At 33.9% G+C, this 18,037-nt stretch overlaps 1 protein-coding gene across 1 annotated transcript in view; it reads right to left on the minus strand.

The window, feature by feature from the left end:
• Window positions 1–18,037, minus strand: part of CFAP47 (cilia and flagella associated protein 47) — a gene marked incomplete at both ends in the record, with an annotated part of 301,064 nt that overhangs the window by 112,739 nt on the left and 170,288 nt on the right. The window contains one exon of the mRNA XM_080353150.1: window positions 14,093–14,230. Within this exon, the coding sequence (XP_080209276.1) occupies window positions 14,093–14,230 (138 nt within the window). The remainder of the gene's footprint in view (window positions 1–14,092; window positions 14,231–18,037) is intronic.

The raw sequence follows: 18,037 nt of genomic DNA on the forward strand, positions 1-18,037 counted from the left end.
GAATGTCTCCGGAGAAGGAGACTCTGAGGACGTTCAAAACCCGCCTGGATGCATTCCTGTGTGATCTGCTCTAGGTGAACCTGCATAAAGACAATTTCTCATCTCCATCTCCCAGGCAACAGCCTAAAAAAAAGTGATCCAGCAGATCTGCTATGTCTATGGGATTTTGAAAAAAGAAAATATCTTTTACTTGGAACATTCTTGAAGCCTTTTATAAAATCTCAATGTCTTAAAATGATGATGTCACAGCTCTCCCTTCTCCCTTGCATTTGGGTGATAAAATATACATATGGCAAATACTGTTATTCCGCTTCAAGAGGGTATTTTTTTAGTCTACATTTGTATTGCACTTATCTGCACTTATCCAGGGCATGTATGTATGTTCCATGAAATTTAAACCAGCTTGCTATCAGCTATGTATTGGTGACACACGGACCTTTCTTCTGGTACACACTGGGGAAGAAATCAGGGTCTGATCTGGCTCTTTTTCTGAGGAAATTGTGACATGGCAAGCAAATTCAGATCATCTGCCAGAATGCCATCCAAACACCAAGTACTTGTGACACTAGTAAATGTAGAGATCAAAAATCAGCAACACAAGAGTTGAAAACTCACTGGATTTCTGGAATGGGGGTGCAAGGGAATATTCTACCATATTAATAGTTGGAGGAATAAAATTTGGAGGAACAGATTCAAAGGACTGTCACAAACCTTACCAAAGTAGGTGCACAAGGTCAATTGCATTTCTTGACCTTGCCTTCTTTAGTAATACTATATAGCCACACACTGAAAAGAAGCCCAGACTTGCATCATAAGCCACTGAATACTCTGGGAAGAGACAGGATGAAATGGACACTTAGGGGATGAAACACTCTACTGCATAAGGAATTTGTCATGCTTGAGGCACTGAAAATAAACTGAGCACCTTTGGGGAGCACCAGTAGGTTTCAAGTAGGATGGACTGTATATTTGAGAGTGGCCTGCACCTCAGAAATCACGTCTTTCTCAAAACTTTGCTTTTACAGTATTAGGCCTTTACTGCCTGGTTTTACAATTCTTAGCCTAGAAGATCAACATGTCTCAAATGGTAAACTCAAAATCAGATCATCATCACAAGCAGAATCTCTGAAGTAATTTGTAGGAAGATGGTACTTTATTAGTTGTGATGTAGTGGTTTTAGAAGTTTGAAAAGCAAGCAAGAGGAACTGTAACTTTTCACTAATTAGAAAAAAAAAATTATATAATTGGAGATTATATAGTGAAGTGATCTGGTTGCTTAGAATACTAACACACTTTTTAAATGCTTTTTCACTTCTAACGTAAATATAAATTATATTTGCTTTAAGAATGTTATTCAATTGTTATAATTACCTTAGTTCAACAATGTGTCAAAGAAAGAAGATCAGGCTAAGTGGAGGAGTTACTCAGGAGAATCTAGTTTAAGAGTAAAATAAGCAGATAATTCCAAAGGAGGGAGAGAGACAAGAACAATTTAAGATACTTTTGAAGAAAAGTAAAAAAAAAAAAAATAAAGTAGGCAATTGTTGGATAACAATGAAAAGACTTATGAAAACACAGAAAAAACTTGTATAACCAGTATGAATTTGAAGTTCAGAAAACAGCTATTGATAAATAAGTATTTTTCTTTTGTTTTCTTTTTCTTCAGAAAGACAGTGATTATAACTTTTTTTGTGCATGTGAAGATTATCTTCCTGTGCCTGATGGAAAGAGTAAAAAAGTTGGGCTTTAGTGCATGTAAAATATATCCAGAAAACTTTACAACGGTACAGGTAGAAAAAAGCTAGGACAGATTACCTATGTTGTTGATTCTTCATTAGTAAGTAGTTTTTTAAAATATCCTAGAGGAATGGTTGTCCAAATCAACAAGGAAACAAATTATATCTACCAGTTTATAGCTAACTAACATACTATCCTCTTCCATGAAATGTCTCAGCAAACCCTCAATCATAGTCATAATCTCTAGCTCACATGAAACTAGAATTCTTGGCACTCTGTTGAAAAACACAGATGCAACCATGATGATATTCATGTCAGTCATTTTCTTAACCCAATGAACACAAATTATGCACTAACCTTCCCTGCTCCCACTTCCTTTATACAGCCTTTAAAATTATCCGAATTCTTAAGATATTTTTCCAGAAGTCTATTGATATTTCTCCATTTGCCGTATCTGGCTTCATTTCTATTGATTTTTTTCTTTCTTCTTTCTCTCTTTTTGTTCTGTTTTGGTTTTAATGTTTGTCTATCTGTGTCTTACCTTTGGAAAAAATCCAAAGATAACACAGTCTCTGGGTATTGGTCTATAAAGTCTCAGATAATGAACAGAAAGATTACTGCTCATTCTTCTCTACACTGGTGTATAAAGCTGCTAAGGGTGATAATGGAAAAGGGGTCCTTAAATTTCACTGTGGGCTCTCTGGAGGGGTAGGACAATCATCAATAATATTTAAGGACACTTATAAAAATAATATAAACCATGTAATGAGGAATGGGATGGGAAAGAGTACAGAAGGGGAAGACTTCTTGTGTCAGTGTAGTAGAAAGGCCACCAACACTAATTGCTTGAAGAAGTTCCATGAAGTAAAAATAACTGAGGATTTTTTTTTTTTCCTGTGTCTTGGCAGAAATACTATTCGTCAGGTTTAGCATATCATTGCACATTTTAAGTGGGTATAAACTGTGACTTATGTTAGGGAATCACTTGCCAGGTGAACAGCTTGGGTAAGCTGTGTCACACAGACATTTTAACATGTCTGAAAAAATAAACGCCAGCTCAGGAGTCATGTACCCATAGTCATGGTTGATATACCCTTGACACAGTAGGATAGGTTGGACTCAGATGATTTCCAGTCGTGAAGTTCCTTAAAATGATAGTCAAGTGTTTTCCTGTTCCACATCAGGATGAATACAAAAGATATAAAATACAGACATTTATACATAAAATAATTAAATTACTCCAAAAAGCAAAAATCTACTTGGTCATAGTGGGGGGTTTGTTTATTTTTTAAAAATAGGTGATATATTGGCTACTAAGAGCTCTTTGACATAGAATATTTAATATCAAAGAACTGCAGCCAGAAAAATACAAATATGAAATTAGTATGATTTTAGAACTAGTAAAAAATCTTCATGGTACTGAAACAACATATTAATATATAATAAATGGCTTTTAAAATTTGTAATTCAGTTAAACACAAGTTATTGAATGAAATATAAAAGTACAATAGTGAAACAATGTCTTGTGACAGGCAGAAGATCAAACTGTCAGTCAAATAAAAAAGGCAGCAGAAAAGTGTCACATATTCTTAAATCTCAGAAGTGTACTCATAAATATGGCATTTATTGTAAAGGCTGAGTAAATATTTTGGTTTTAAATCTTAGCAGCTAAGACCTGTTAGAATTTATTTAAAAATCCTCTGGTGTGGTCCCTTTATTAGAGAGTACAATTTTATAACCTCTTTAACATGTTTCTGTTGACTACCTAGGTCATTTTAGGAAAACTATATTTATTTCTCTATATATCCATAAAACATAAAACGAGTTATATGAAATGAAATCCTGACCACAATGATGAAGTGGACAGATTTTCATTGGATTTCAGCAAAACCTACTGTAGAGTTGTGTGAGAAATTTATGTTCTCAATAAAATAAGAAATGATTAAGTCAAATTCTATTAATCTTCAAGTAGAGGAGCTTTATGTTCATGTATTTTGACAATAAATAAAACCAACCTTTCATTAATTTCATGGATATTGTCTGCCATATTTACAGATGCAGAACTTTATCAGGTTGCTCTTACTAATTTCTTAATATATTGTTGGACAAATAAGATGTGGATAACTGATAAATCCAGAGAGTTCAGTGAAAGCAATCCCTTAATTCTTTCCAACATTCAACGTATATCACTCAAACTATGTAAGCAGAAGCTTTTTTCCTAAATAGCACAAGTTTAACTTAATATCTTACCAGGAATGTTAATCCTGTTTTTATAGTTTATTCTAATAGTCAAAAACACAATAAGCTTTTGTATACTCCCCAAAACCCCAGGAATAACTGTTATTGTTCTCACTAGACTGCAGCTTTTCCATGAGGTTTCTCATTACTAGGGGCTACATTTTTAAACATGCGTGAAATCTGAGTCTGAAATATTAGTAACATGAAGATAAGGGGGCATGAGGCATTGCCAGATGAAAATGACTGGACAGCAATTTACATATGCACATTTGTCATATTTCATATACACTATGCACTTTTTTAAAAAAAAATCAAAGTTAGATCTTGCTAGGTCCTGTGTCCTGCACATTATTTAGTAGTATTGCACGCATCCACAATAGCGACATAAAAAACACTTGTGCTAGATGGTTTTTTATGTGTAGCTGTAAAACGTCTTCTAGATTAAAAGCATAATTTACTGTAAACGCAATGTGACTACTATGTGAAGCCTAAAGAAAATAATATATTTTTTTAAATGTACATTTTACACTTCAAAACAATGTAATACTAATTGCCACATTGTACAGTAAGTAATACTATTTGAGTAAAATATTATATCACTTACAAAGAGTAATAACAATGTTGATTTATATTCTAGAACAGGGAATTTGAATGCAGTGTACATCTTCAAATTTAAAAAGAAAAAGTACATCTTTCTTAAAAAAAAAGAAGCAAACACCATTCTGTACTATTCAGTATGAAAAAAAATCTCCAAATGGTAAAATGAATACTTTTTAAAGTTTGTTTTCAAGAATAATTCCCAATTTCCAGTATAAATGCGAACATTCTGATAAATGAACAGTATGCAAAACAATTGAACTTTGACTGGAAAACTCTAAACATACAGGACACAGAAATTCCTGTAGAACTTGCTGGCATTTTTTACCTGTTCATCTCTTCACTTGCCTATAGAAAAGCAAGGATTGTATGAAAGATCTTTGGGATCAGATCTGCAACATAGAACTTACAAAGCATGCTTTTAATAGACCCAGTGTGACACACAAGACATTATAAGGAGTAAGAAATAAAGCTACACAATCTCTCTATAAATTTATTGGCACAAAATTGGGCAAACCACTTGAAACAGAAATAGTAGAGTGTTCACAGAAAAAAAATTGAATTCTGGTTAACCCACATAGTGATAACGCAAATGTCACACAGCAACTGAACATGCTCCAGTCTATGACTGCGATGGTGGAGACTTTTCCTTCTAGTCATCAGTACTGGTAATCAACACAAACCAGTTACATACCCACTCTGAAATGTATATTTGAACATGAAGGGAATGATTATTTGTGAATATATGAATGTTTTGTAGGAAGGTTTAATGAGCTATGTTAGAGAAAGATAAACAGGGATAAACCATACGAAAAGAACAGACATAGTTGGTGGGCTTCTTTCCATTTAATCCAAAAAAACCCTTCCACAGGGAAAGTTCTACTACAAAATTAGTGCCAAATGCTATAAACAGAAATAAATAATGCCTTGAAAGTTCATTCAAATCTCTCAGTTATGCTTCTTGCACACACAAACTCTCACTCATGGATAACATAAAATGCCATCTATCTTTGCCACAATGGGAAACAGTAGTTCCCTAATATTTATAATTTCATAAGTATGTCAAGAAAAATTAGGAGTCTCCTGTCTCCACAGAGAAAGCAATATAAATATTTTGAGAGTGACAGTAGACACCATAACAAACAAATCACTGCAATGGTTATCTATTGCCTACTCAGTAAAAATGTTAGAATGGTCCTTTACTGGTTAGTTAGACAAACCTACCTCATAACTGAATGTAAGAGAATGCAGGAATGTCCAGTGTCTGGGATAAATTAAAAGCCAGAATTCTATATAAGCCATTTATTTTGCAGCTCCTATAGAAATAAAAATCCTTCGAAAATTCCAGCAGCAGGCTACTGAGTGAGCAAGAAGATCTAAGATATGAGAGAAATTCATCCATGACAAAACAAGGTGAACTTATAGGTTTTTTTACTAACAAAACACAGGCCTTACACAACCAGAAATACCTAATCATAAGAAGTCTTCAGGAACAAGTCGTTTATAGCTTCAAAGGCAGACAATGTCAGTAGTATGTGATGCAAACTTGCATAGTTATAAAAGCACAGCACTATTTGTAATAGAATTATAATAATAATAATCCTTGTAGGGGAGCCTGATGGTAAAATGAAAAAAATAAATTTGATTGGATGGAGAAATGTGTTTTATTTTCTCCTGTTGGAAATCAATATGTTCCCTGTCATCTTAAAAACATAATTTTGACTGAATCTAATATTTTAATTGCTATTTCTGAACTGCTCAGTTTTCAGACACTTGCAACAAAAAATAAACAAACAAAAAATATAAAAAATATAAAAACTTTGCTCTCCATTGGTGACTCTATTTATACAATAGCTTAAGTGCTGTATTGCTCTGCAAGGCTCTCAGAACCTAAATGCAATTCTTTCCTCTGCTTGAAGGACTGAACATATACCTTGAAGGAAATTGTTCTCACCTTTAAGTAACAAGAAATTGAAGGTGGTTGCTCTTAGGGAATATTTTCGATGTTAGCATTATCTGAATGTGTCATAATATTTAGATTCATGTTACAGACTCAAGTGTTATCTAGATAGTAAAAAAACCGACAGCACTGTAAAAGACTACAAAAATCACATATTTTATTTGAACTCCACTTTTTATGAACTGTCCCAAGTATTAGACTATAAAGTTTCTAGGTTTTCTTCTTGTTTTCTGGCTCAGTGCATACCTTCACAGCCCATAGCAATCGAAACGTGAAAAGAGGAGATTGATAGGGACCTTCCCCCTGTCCTTTCCTCACCACATTATCTTCTGCCCCAGACATAGTTATGACTGTGAGGAACTGGTAAATATTAGTGTTCTTTTCCATGCCTATTATGAGCTTTCTGTGTGTTTATAATTTATTACTTGCTAAGGGGTAAAATAATATTTTTTTCAGGCATGACAAAGTAGGAAAGGCAAAATGATGACCTAGGTACAGAGCATCTCAAACCTAATAGCAAGGGCATTGGCTGTAAAGAAACTACTGCTCTGTTGCTAGCTTATTTACTATATAGTTTCAAACATGTTATTTTTTTATATCACTCTGAATGTGTTCTGTCACAGAATCCTAGCAAGGGTTTACACTTGGACCTATCACATTAGCCCTGTTGCTGAAGGGTGGATTAGAAATGGAAGAAATGTAAGTGTGGTCCCGCTGCGCTGTTTCAGTTCAGCAAGGTGCAAGTCATGCCTGTCATTGCACAGGTGAACTTGAGAGGGACAGGCAGAAGTCCAAAGTACATCCAGCCATGTAACCATGGCAACTACAACCATTATTTTTGCTAAGGATTTTTTTTTCAGAATTTTTTTTTATTAAATAGGCTACTAACTGACAGAATTCCTCATATAGACAAATATTTGAAATGTGTCATCCATGACAGAATGAATGTGTTTCTCAGAAACAAAGTGTACAGTTCATATAGACTATCAGAACAAGCAAAATGCATACCACAGACATTTTTAATTAGGTAAGAAAATGCAATCTGTTTATATGCAAATGCAATCCTACATGCTATGACTTCGAAAAATATACAGATGTACAGGTTTACAAACAGAGTGACTTATTTGTGGTGAGGGCAGATGCAACATTACCAGCCTTCTCAGCACAGCGATACTAAAACACCTGCTGCATGAAGGACGATGTAACCTTAAGTTCACCACCAGCCTTACACTGTGAGCAACTACAGATTGCTTTTGTTATTAATTTAAAATGTGCTGCCATGCTTTGTTTGCACAGATTTTTAATTGCACACATACCATGCCCCACAAAATTCACTGTGGGCCACAGGTCCTTGAAGCATTGCTACATCTGAATTGTTTCAAAACAACATGTTAGTTTATTAGGGAAGTCAAGCTGTTCTGAGTCTCAAAAGGGCACAGGAAAATGGATAACACTTAGCAGACTGCAGTACTGCAGAAGGGCACCTACTGAGAAAGCTAACAATAACTGAACATTCTTTTTGACAAAGGAAGAAACAAAAAACGGTCTAATCCTTAATGTTTTACATATGCCAAACCATCCTCAAAAGCTTGTATGCACAAGCAGAAGTATAACTGCAAATGCTAAAAAAACCAGCAAGCCCTGGTTGGTATTTTACATTTTCAAATAAGCATGTGGTTTACATGGGGATTATTTTCTTTGGATATTCCTGTTGTAACGTGGGCTTTTTTGTTTGTTGTTGTTTGTTTGTTTGTTTGTTTGTTTTGGGTTTTTTTTCCCTGAAGATGGAGACTCAATAAAAGCAAACTAATCTGAAGGTGGAGCACAATATGCTTGGACGTACAGTGTGCAGATTAAACTGAAAAATAGGTTAACTACACAATCAAAATTTGTGAGGTAGAGAACTCAATTTTTAAGGATATTCCTGTTAGAAATATGCTAATTTTGGAAATAAATATGTATGTGAGATATACCAATTATACCTTTAATATACTAAGGGTACATTAATCATATTACTGCATTAATCCTGAATGAATCCTAATATTTACCATTGTATATTCAGTTCTTATGATATTTTTAAATAATTATCATGAATAAATACGAACTCTAGTTTTAAATTGTTGCCATTCCGAACACTGTTTTCCTCTTAATTGCCTTTAGCAATGGCTAGAACAAAGAAATAATTTCATTATCTTCCATATGTGAATACCTCAATGTGCTCCCACAGATGTTCAGCTCTCAGGGATTGATTTCAATCCTGAAAGTCCAGGAGGACAACGTGTGCAGGTATCGTTACCTTTCAAAGGCATCAATTCCTCAATTAACCTGCTTGGAAGAAGTTGTTTTTAAAGATAACGGAAAGACACGTCACTATCAGAGACATATCATGAGAGGTACAATAACAACTGAGACTAGAAAACGTCACCTGTCATTGAAGGCCTAGTTGAAGGATAAATTAGCTCTAAAAAAGATAATTAAAACAGGCTTTGCCAAAATGAATGCCTGGCCTAACCACTTTGAATATGCTTTTTATCATGGCTTACTCACAAATAGTGTATCTTTTTTATGTTATGCCTTTCAAGTACAAAGGAATTCAAAAACTTGGCAGTGGCATAAAAATGTAAATGCATCCCATAAGAAGAAAACAATAGGAAGTATAATCTTTTGATAAAGGCAATGCTTAGGGCAGCCAGAATAAGACAACAGCACATGCAAAATTCCCCTGTGTTGTACAAACAAACATTTTGCATCTGTAGCGCTCAGCTTTGTCAGACATCACCACTGGCAGGAACATTAAAAGCTGTTGCTTAAGTGCCAGCTCTCTGCTGGGGTTCACTGCTGAAGGGGGGGATTTTGGAGGAGGAGGAGCAGGTTTGCTGTTGCTGTGCAAGTCTTAGTCATTGCAGCAACTTCACCACCTTCACACTTTTCTTTGCAGAGGAGCTGCTGGATCAAATTCCTGAGGATGGCTGAGCTGACTTGGCAGAAACCGAGCCAAACACCCTCCCCATTGCCCACCTGCTACACAGCAAAGTGCCCAACACAGGGCAGTTCAGCTTATGAAGATACCATGGGATCCACAGTAGAGCAGAACAATTTTCTTTACTTTGAGAGCAAATTTTGACAAGCATAAGCTTTGTAGCTTTTGCTCAGACCATGAAATAAGTATCTAATAATGACTAATATTTAGTCTATTAGCACTTTAGTATACAGGAGTATGTAAATGTAAAAATTATATTAAAGACCAGCTGCATTCTACTTTCAAGTCTCAGCAGTCACTTGGCCTGGGTTTATTTTTGGCTCCCATGAGAAAAAAAAAAAAAAAAACAACATAGGACCTCTTCTCTTGAAAGACAGAAATGTGCTTTGAAAAGAACTGAAAATCCATGTCAGTTTAGAAAGGGGTAAGCCCCTGTCATTAAATCTGTCCTGCAGACATTTTTCTGTTTGGGTTTGTTTCCTGGGGGGCTTTTTTGTTTGGTTGGTTTTGGTTTTGTTTTGTTATTTTCCTCTTATATAAGGCAGAATAAAAAGGATTTGTTATGAGAGTTGCCGTATCAATGATTTTCACTGTAAGCTCTAAATGTGCTTTTTCTTTACGGCATCTGAAGGAGAAAAAAGTCACGAACAAATTTCAGAATCATTAGCATTTTGGAAGAGCATAATGAGGGCTGTTGGTACAAATTATGAAAAGAATATAAGAAAACTGTTCAAGAAATTATCATCTTCTTCAGTAATACCACGTAATTTGGAGAAGAAAAAAAAGTAAATACGTATATTCATACTTACATAATGCATATGTGTGTGTAGCTGAAGATGATATTGAATATTAAGGTGTGTATAACAAGGTAACAGTTTCTAGTATGCTTAAAAGGCATAATTTTCACTGAGTGACAGCAACACAAAAATGCTTGGTGTACATGTAATTTATCATTAGAGGTTTTTTCCTAACCTTATTCAGCTATGGACAACCTCACACTTGTTTTGGCCTCTACCGATTAAAGTCTGTATATTATTTTCTCAACATCAGAAGTCCTCTATTTTCTGCTGCCCCACATCAGTAACAGTATCCCTGGGGATTCTCAGCTCTCAGATGCACTTCTTCAGTGTGTGATACCTCTGTTCAAATGTAAGTAGTTTGCTTTCTATTAATGGCATGCACCATGCAATTAAGAAATTCTGTATCTCAGAAATAACCAGCAGTCATTCTACCCTGAAAAGCCACAGAATATTTAATTTTTGTTAAAAACTACAGTAATGAAATAGATGTAAAAAGGAAGCTATGAAGGATAAAGCTAAGATTCTGTTAGTTCCTCTTTGAAGTAAATTTAAAAAAAGACGATGACTATTATATAAGTTAGATCACACCTTGTTACCTTCCATTTCTATTCAGCTATTTTCAGCAGATACTTTCCCTGTTTATAGATGTCTAGTACACATGAATGGTTCCGATGGAAGACAATGTTTTGTGAAATGACTAGAAGCAGCTGGTTGATTTAAAGGTGAGGTAGAAGCTTGAAGTTCCCAGGATATGGGCATTGCAATGGTATGTCTTCTGTATTGCAGAAAAAAAAAGTCAGTGGTTTGTTTTTGTTTTTTAATTAAGCAATACTGTGTTAGGGAAGAGTCACTTCATGTCCTACTTTAAGTCCATTTTAGAAAGTAATCCAAATGATGACTTAAGCATTGCTAGCAATCATGAAACTTGAGTTGGTACAATTTACCAGAAACACATAGGTTAAAATAAAACAAAGATATAACTCTACAGTAGCACAAAATTAGCGAAACATGGTAACTGAAAGATAAGATGCACTAACTTGATACAGCAATATATGAACAAGGTGTGCAGAATGCTCCAGCTACCAATGGCACTCCATTGTAGTTATTATATCCATATAAATTAGCATGTAGTGAAAATGGACTTGAGTTAGAGCCGATTACCTGGCCCCTTTCAGCAAGTTATCAGACTAGTCACCCACCAACATATTTGAAAAATATATTCCAAATGCATATGTAGATCAGGCAGTCTCACGTTGTCAATGGGGAGTAAAACTGAGCAAAAGGCTTATCACTAATAATAATAATAATAACAACAACAACAAACAATGATATTTAATTTGACTCTCTATCTAAGAACAATTCCCTAAAGTCACGTCAGTGATAGGGACTGAGAAATCCACTTAACCATCTATTCTTACTTTACATTCTATTTTCAGTTACTTTCAGTTATAGCCTCTACTAGTTTTGTACTGATTATTCGTAACTCTTCAAAGCCTAAATATCTCATAAGTAGAATTGTTTAGTTTGGACAACAGAAACATAGTTAACTTCATGAACATTTGCAGAAAATTTGAAGACTGTCTCCAGGATTTCCATGTACTTGGCATCAGTTTTGATATTTCTTTTAGAAATAATTCCTCATAACACCCGTGAATTCTCATACCTACTGTATTGTCTCCATATATCAACTTAATTTAACCTTTGTTAAAATGCTTCTTCTGTAAACTTATAATGATTTGTTGTGAGAGGTTTAATGTCAACCAATTTCTATGTTGGTGTACATTAAAATTCAAAGAAAAAAGCTCACTGTAGGAGGAGAATGCTAGAAAATATTTTTGAACCTTGAAAAGCAAGGAAAGCTAAATACTGGTTATTTAATTTCTTTCTAACTGCCTTCTTAAGGACTTTCTCTTCTTTCTAGATCTCTTCAGGCCAGAATTTTGAAAAACAGTACTAGTGTTCACCTTAAACATAACAGACAGGAGAACTGAGTCTATATTGTCCTCACAAAACTCTTAATTTCTTTTTGGATTTATTTTCATTTCCCCCTCCCCACCCCCCCTGGTTTTGAAAATCTACTAAATATTTCTAGACTTCTTCTCAACTCCCTGTCCCTTAATTTGTCAAGCATTGACTTGCATTTTGCTTTTTTGTTATCATTTTACCAGTGTAGCAGCTGTCTTGCCTGTACCATAACTACTCTGGGAAAACTGTAATTCTTTGATCACTTGTTTTACGATTATTATTTTCTGTCACCTTTTGAAAACAGCATTTTGCCATGTCCTGCTACACTATTTTCTTTCACTTCTATTCCTTTTCTATTTTAAACTCACATTGTATTGTCAACTGTTTGCACAAAATAACATTTTAAAATATCTGGTTTTGTATAAGAGTTACATAATCACAGAAATCGTTTTACTACCTATTGCTAGTTTTAAACACAGTTGTTAAAATGAAGCAGAGTGCACACAACAAAGTTAAGTACACCAGGAGTCTGAGCTCCCTAAAAAAAGTGTTTCAAAATTCACATAAAATATTTAGCAAAAAAAATGTGGTAACGAATCTGGTAGAAGACAATGTATATCCATTGATAGGGCTCTGGCTTGTGCGAAAAAAAAAATAGGGAGAATTAGAAAAACACCACAACATTAAGCTACTGGTGTGGTCAGAGAGAGTCACTTTTGTGAGCTTCTGTCTTCTTCCTGCCTCTGTCCTGTCTATACAGATTGTAAATTCTTGGGATTGTTTCATTTTTGAGGTGAGATACTAATCTCTGAGTCTCTACATATGATTACATACATATATTAACACACTATAAAAGAAAAAACTTTCTGATATTGACTTTGGGTTAACTCATATTATTTATTAATAATAAAACTAGCTTTTAATTCTTTTAAAAACTAGATAAATTCTGTTAAAGTGAAATTATAGGTATAAATAAGGTAAAGAGATCTCCTTTTGCAAGCCCTTTTCAACTTCCTAAAAACTAGATATTGACTAAAACAATGCCTTTATAGTATTAAAAGAACTTCCCTTGATAGCTTTCCTTGCAAGAAATATGCTTTAGCCATCTAAAATAATGTTTGATAATTTAAATACATTCCAAATTATAATAGGTATTAAAAGCAAAAAAAAGCACAGTTCTATTGGCAAGGCTTTATTTGCAATGTAAAGAAGAAAACGAAGAAATTAATTTAAAAACAAACGAAAACCCCCTACCTTTGTGTATTTAGTGTGCATTTGTAGTCACAGAATTCCCCTCTGAAACACTTAAAATCTCAAAAATAATGCAGAAACTATCTAGAATAAACTAGGAGGTGACAATGTGAAAGTAACGAGATATTATGAAAGTTTCTCTTCTTGACTTTACTGGAACTGAACAAAGGAGTGTCATGACTGACAGTTAGAAGAAGTATTTTCCACAGTGGAATGAAGTGGAGCAATGTGAATTTCAGAAATGGCCTGCTTAGACATCAGCACTATTAATATTATTGGATACTTTTAAAAGAAAGCATTTAACAAATGCTGCCCCTCTCCAACAATAAGTGACACTAAGTGACATTCAGTGACATCATTGAAAAAGAAAAAATAAGTTCAGCTTAAAATTTCATTAAAATGTTTCAATAATCATAAAAGTAGAAGTCTCATATATACCTGGAATAAACATTTGACTTAACACTGCAGGCATGTAGCCTGGCATACTAAATATACATTTGATTTTAAAATAAATTATAAGTTTATACAAACTGGCTATGAAATTAACCATTAGAACAAACATACCCATGTTTGCCGCATCAACAGTTCGTGGTGTCTCTGCTGACAGTTTCTGAAGGGCCTGTTCACCATCTGTCTTCTCAGGTGAGCTGTTATGTCGAGACTGCTGTTGGTCTTCATCTTCAGCAACAAATGAAATTACACCTAAAGCAAATAGATACCAGGTGTTATATTAGCCAGGGCATTAGCTTTATAAAACAGACTGCCAGACGTGTATTTCCTCAGTTCAAAACTAATAAAAATGAAGTAATACTTCTCCTACAGGTGTTAGCTATCTAATTATAAATTATGGTAATAGAGTCTTGAGTGAGTTCAATGAAATAAATCATTTTTTCTCCCAAAAGTGTTTTCCTACTCACCTGAAGTAAGGATCATTGACAGGAAATACAAGCAGAGAAACTTTTTTAAAATTATAAAATATGGTAGGCAATAATAGTATATTTCCAGTGCAATCTTCTATGCATAGTCTTGATTGTTTTTGTTATTCTTTTATATCACAGTGACTCATTCTAGTGCCATAAGATAATAAATGTAATAGTTAATACATTCCTGTGATACATTTTTGTATAGTATGTTAAGTCGTAATCAAGCATTTAGGGAAGATAAAATACATAGATTGTAAGCCCAAGATTTTTAAATTGGCAGATTGCTATTCGATAACATAAAATCTAGTTTTTAAAATGTAGTACGCACATGGTTCCTTTAAATAACACTAATGTTACTCTGGAAGATTAGATATACCAGCTTTGAATAAGCAGGTTTTATTTCTTACATTATGTGCCTCTGATTAAGAATTTTAAATCTACAAATTTTTTTAAAAATATTATTATATTATTGTTATTACTATTTTATCCAAATATTATTACTATTTTATCCAAATGACTGTCCCTCAGTATTTCAAGATATTCTCAGGAATTTCAAAGCTGAAAGAAATATATGTTGCAGGTTTAATTCTTGCCTCATATGTACAATGGAAAACTAATTTGAGGAGGTGACGTATTATGGTATGGTATGGTATGGTATGGTATGGTATGGTATGGTATGGTATGGTATGGTATGGTATAGTATAGTATAGTATAGTATAGTATAGTATAGTATAGTATAGTGTAAGAAACTTTTCTATTCAAGACCATTAGAATTTATTTGAAATGGTCTCCCAAAAGGACCTTACATAACTGTATCTTATTAGGAGTTTGAGAAAGTTATTTATAGTGGAACTTTTTTTTAATTTGAAATGGAGAATTAATATGCTTTTATGGGAGTCCCAGAACAATTTGATGTGAAAATATCTACATCTAATGGTATTTTTGGTTTCTCCAGCTTCGAATGGGACAAATGTATGGCAACAGATCACATGGCAGAGAGAATGTGCTATGCTCTCTGACTAGCTGATTCAGCATCTTAATAGCAGGAGTAAGCTAAAGCTAAATAGCAAGGCTCAAGTGGGACCTGGAAAACACCTCACAATTAATTTTGATACTAATATTAGGCAGAAGGATGTTAATCTTAAAAGGAAAAAATAAACTTAAAAGAGGCAACTAAGCCATAACTAAAGTCAAATTCTGCCAAGAAGTCACAGAATCACAGAATGTTAGGGATTGGAAGGGACCTCAAAAGATCATCTAGTCCAATCCCTCTGCTGGAGCAGGAACACCTAGATGAGGTTACAGAGGAATGTGTCCAGGCAGGTTTTGAATGTCTCCAGAGTAGGAGACTCCACAACACCCCTGGACAGCCTGTTCCAGTGTTCTGATACCCTCACTGAGAAGAAGTTTCTTCTCAAATTTAAGTGGAACCTCTTGTGTTTCAGTTTGAACCCATTGCCCCTTGTCCTACCGTTGGATGTCACTGAGAAGAGTCTGGCTCCATCCTTGTGACACTCACCCTTTACATATTTATAAACATTAATAAGGTCACCCCTCAGTCTCCTCCAAGCTAAAGAGCCCCAGCTCCCTCAGCCTTTCTTCATAAGGGAGATGCTCCACTCCCTTAATCATCTTTGTTGCCCTGCACTGGACTCTCTCCAGCAGTTCCCTGTCCTTCTCGAACTGAGGGGCCCAGAACTGGACACAATACTTCAGGTGCGGTCTCTTGGAAAAGCAAAACTTTTTCATTATATGCTCAATGATAGCTACACCACGTGGCAATTTCAACATGACAAATGCCGACAAATTATTCCTGCTAAGTACAATTACATTAAATAATTACAAGGAAGCAAAGTTTATTATTTTCATGTTGCCACTGTCTCTTTTTCTCTGAGAGATAGCAACTGGGTAGCACAGGTATAAAACACCAAAGTTAAAAACAAAACCAAAGAAATGGAAATAGGTGTGCGCTTGAATCCAGATAAATGAATTACGTTATTTTATATTAAAAATATTAGAATCCCAGATTTTCTTCCCTCTGTTAAGAAAAGTCTAGAAAACACAAATAAAATAATAAAATAAAAATGAGAATTAAAATAAGTAAAACCTGACAAAACCATTCTAAATTGAAAATTTTTACAAATTCCTAAAACAATGCCATTTCAGGAAATAATTGATTTTTTTAAAAAAAAAGCTTCAAAGAGAAGATAGATAAAACCATTATGGAAAGCTCAGGGGAATGATGTCTGAAGAAAATGCTCCAAGTATTTAAATATTGATGTAAGAGGACGTATTTGATGGCACTAATAGTTAATGGATCTTAGGGTAAATACTAACTAATTAACTTGATTTTACGTATCAATATAAAATCCTAGTATAATTTTGTTCTATTGCAGCACAATAATGCACAGAAGTAAACCACAAGAGAAAGACTTCATTAATTTTAAATATCATCAGACACGTAAACATCAATATACTTGAAAGATGTCAACAATTATAAGAAAACTAGTTAAAAAAATGCAAAATTACATCTTTAAAGTTGATTAAAATACTTTAAAAAATGACTAAATGCTGCAAAGCACTGAATTCATAAATTCTAAAGCCTTCTTAGAGCAGAAAATATTTTGTTACACTTCATTTTAAAATTTAAGTACTTTTTCATTATAGTTCTTGCTTCCAGTGACAGTGGAAGGGTTTTCTTTAACAATTGTCTGTGTTTCAGAAAATTGTGTTGTGGATATATGCATGTGAAAGAAAGTGAGACAGAACATGAGTGTTCACAGTTTAAAAACATTTATTTCATCAGTAAGCAGGGGGATGGTAAAACAAACTAAATTTTTGGCTCTGCATAAAATGCTCTCAAAAGTATCAAAATAATTGGCTGAAGAACTGTAAATTGCTAATGCAAAAGAATATTTCAAGGACTACTGGGAGAACTAAAAACTACTTGAATTGCTAAACCACTGTGCTGGTAATCCAGCAATCACATAACAATAATTTAAAAAAAAAAAAAAACCAAAAACAAAAACAAAAATCAGTGAAGAATTGCACCATAATTGCTGACATTCCATTTTCCTTCTTTATGGAAAATGGATCTTAAACAAACAGAATTACTAACAATGAGGTTAAAATCTTGATTGATAAGGGTGACTGGATTGATGTAATATATTCAGATCTCTGCAAGGCACTAAATTAAATCTTTCAAATTAAATTTTCAATAAAAAATAAGTTTTACTACAGGTGGCATTAATTTTTAAAGCCAGTTCATCTGCTTAATCTTAAAATATTCATAAATTGTCTTACATAATTTTCATGGGCACCAAAGTATTTACTACTGGCTCAAAGCTATTTAATTTTTTTATTAGGGGAAAAAAAGATAATAATGGCTGGCAAGAACTGCAAACCTCAAAATAAAGAAAAAAGTGTATTATTTTCAAGTCAAATATAGAATGTAAAATCCTTATCAGTGAGGACACTTAGTACGCAGTATGCTTTGCATTACTTGATTCTTTAAATTAAGGCAGAATATTTTTCTAGGAAGTATTCCTAAGGGAAATGCTCTACTGGTTTGGGAGTGAATCGTGCA

This window comes from Nesoenas mayeri (genome assembly GCF_963082525.1).
Source record: "Nesoenas mayeri genome assembly, chromosome: 1".
In the NCBI taxonomy this organism is placed as follows: domain Eukaryota; kingdom Metazoa; phylum Chordata; class Aves; order Columbiformes; family Columbidae; genus Nesoenas; species Nesoenas mayeri.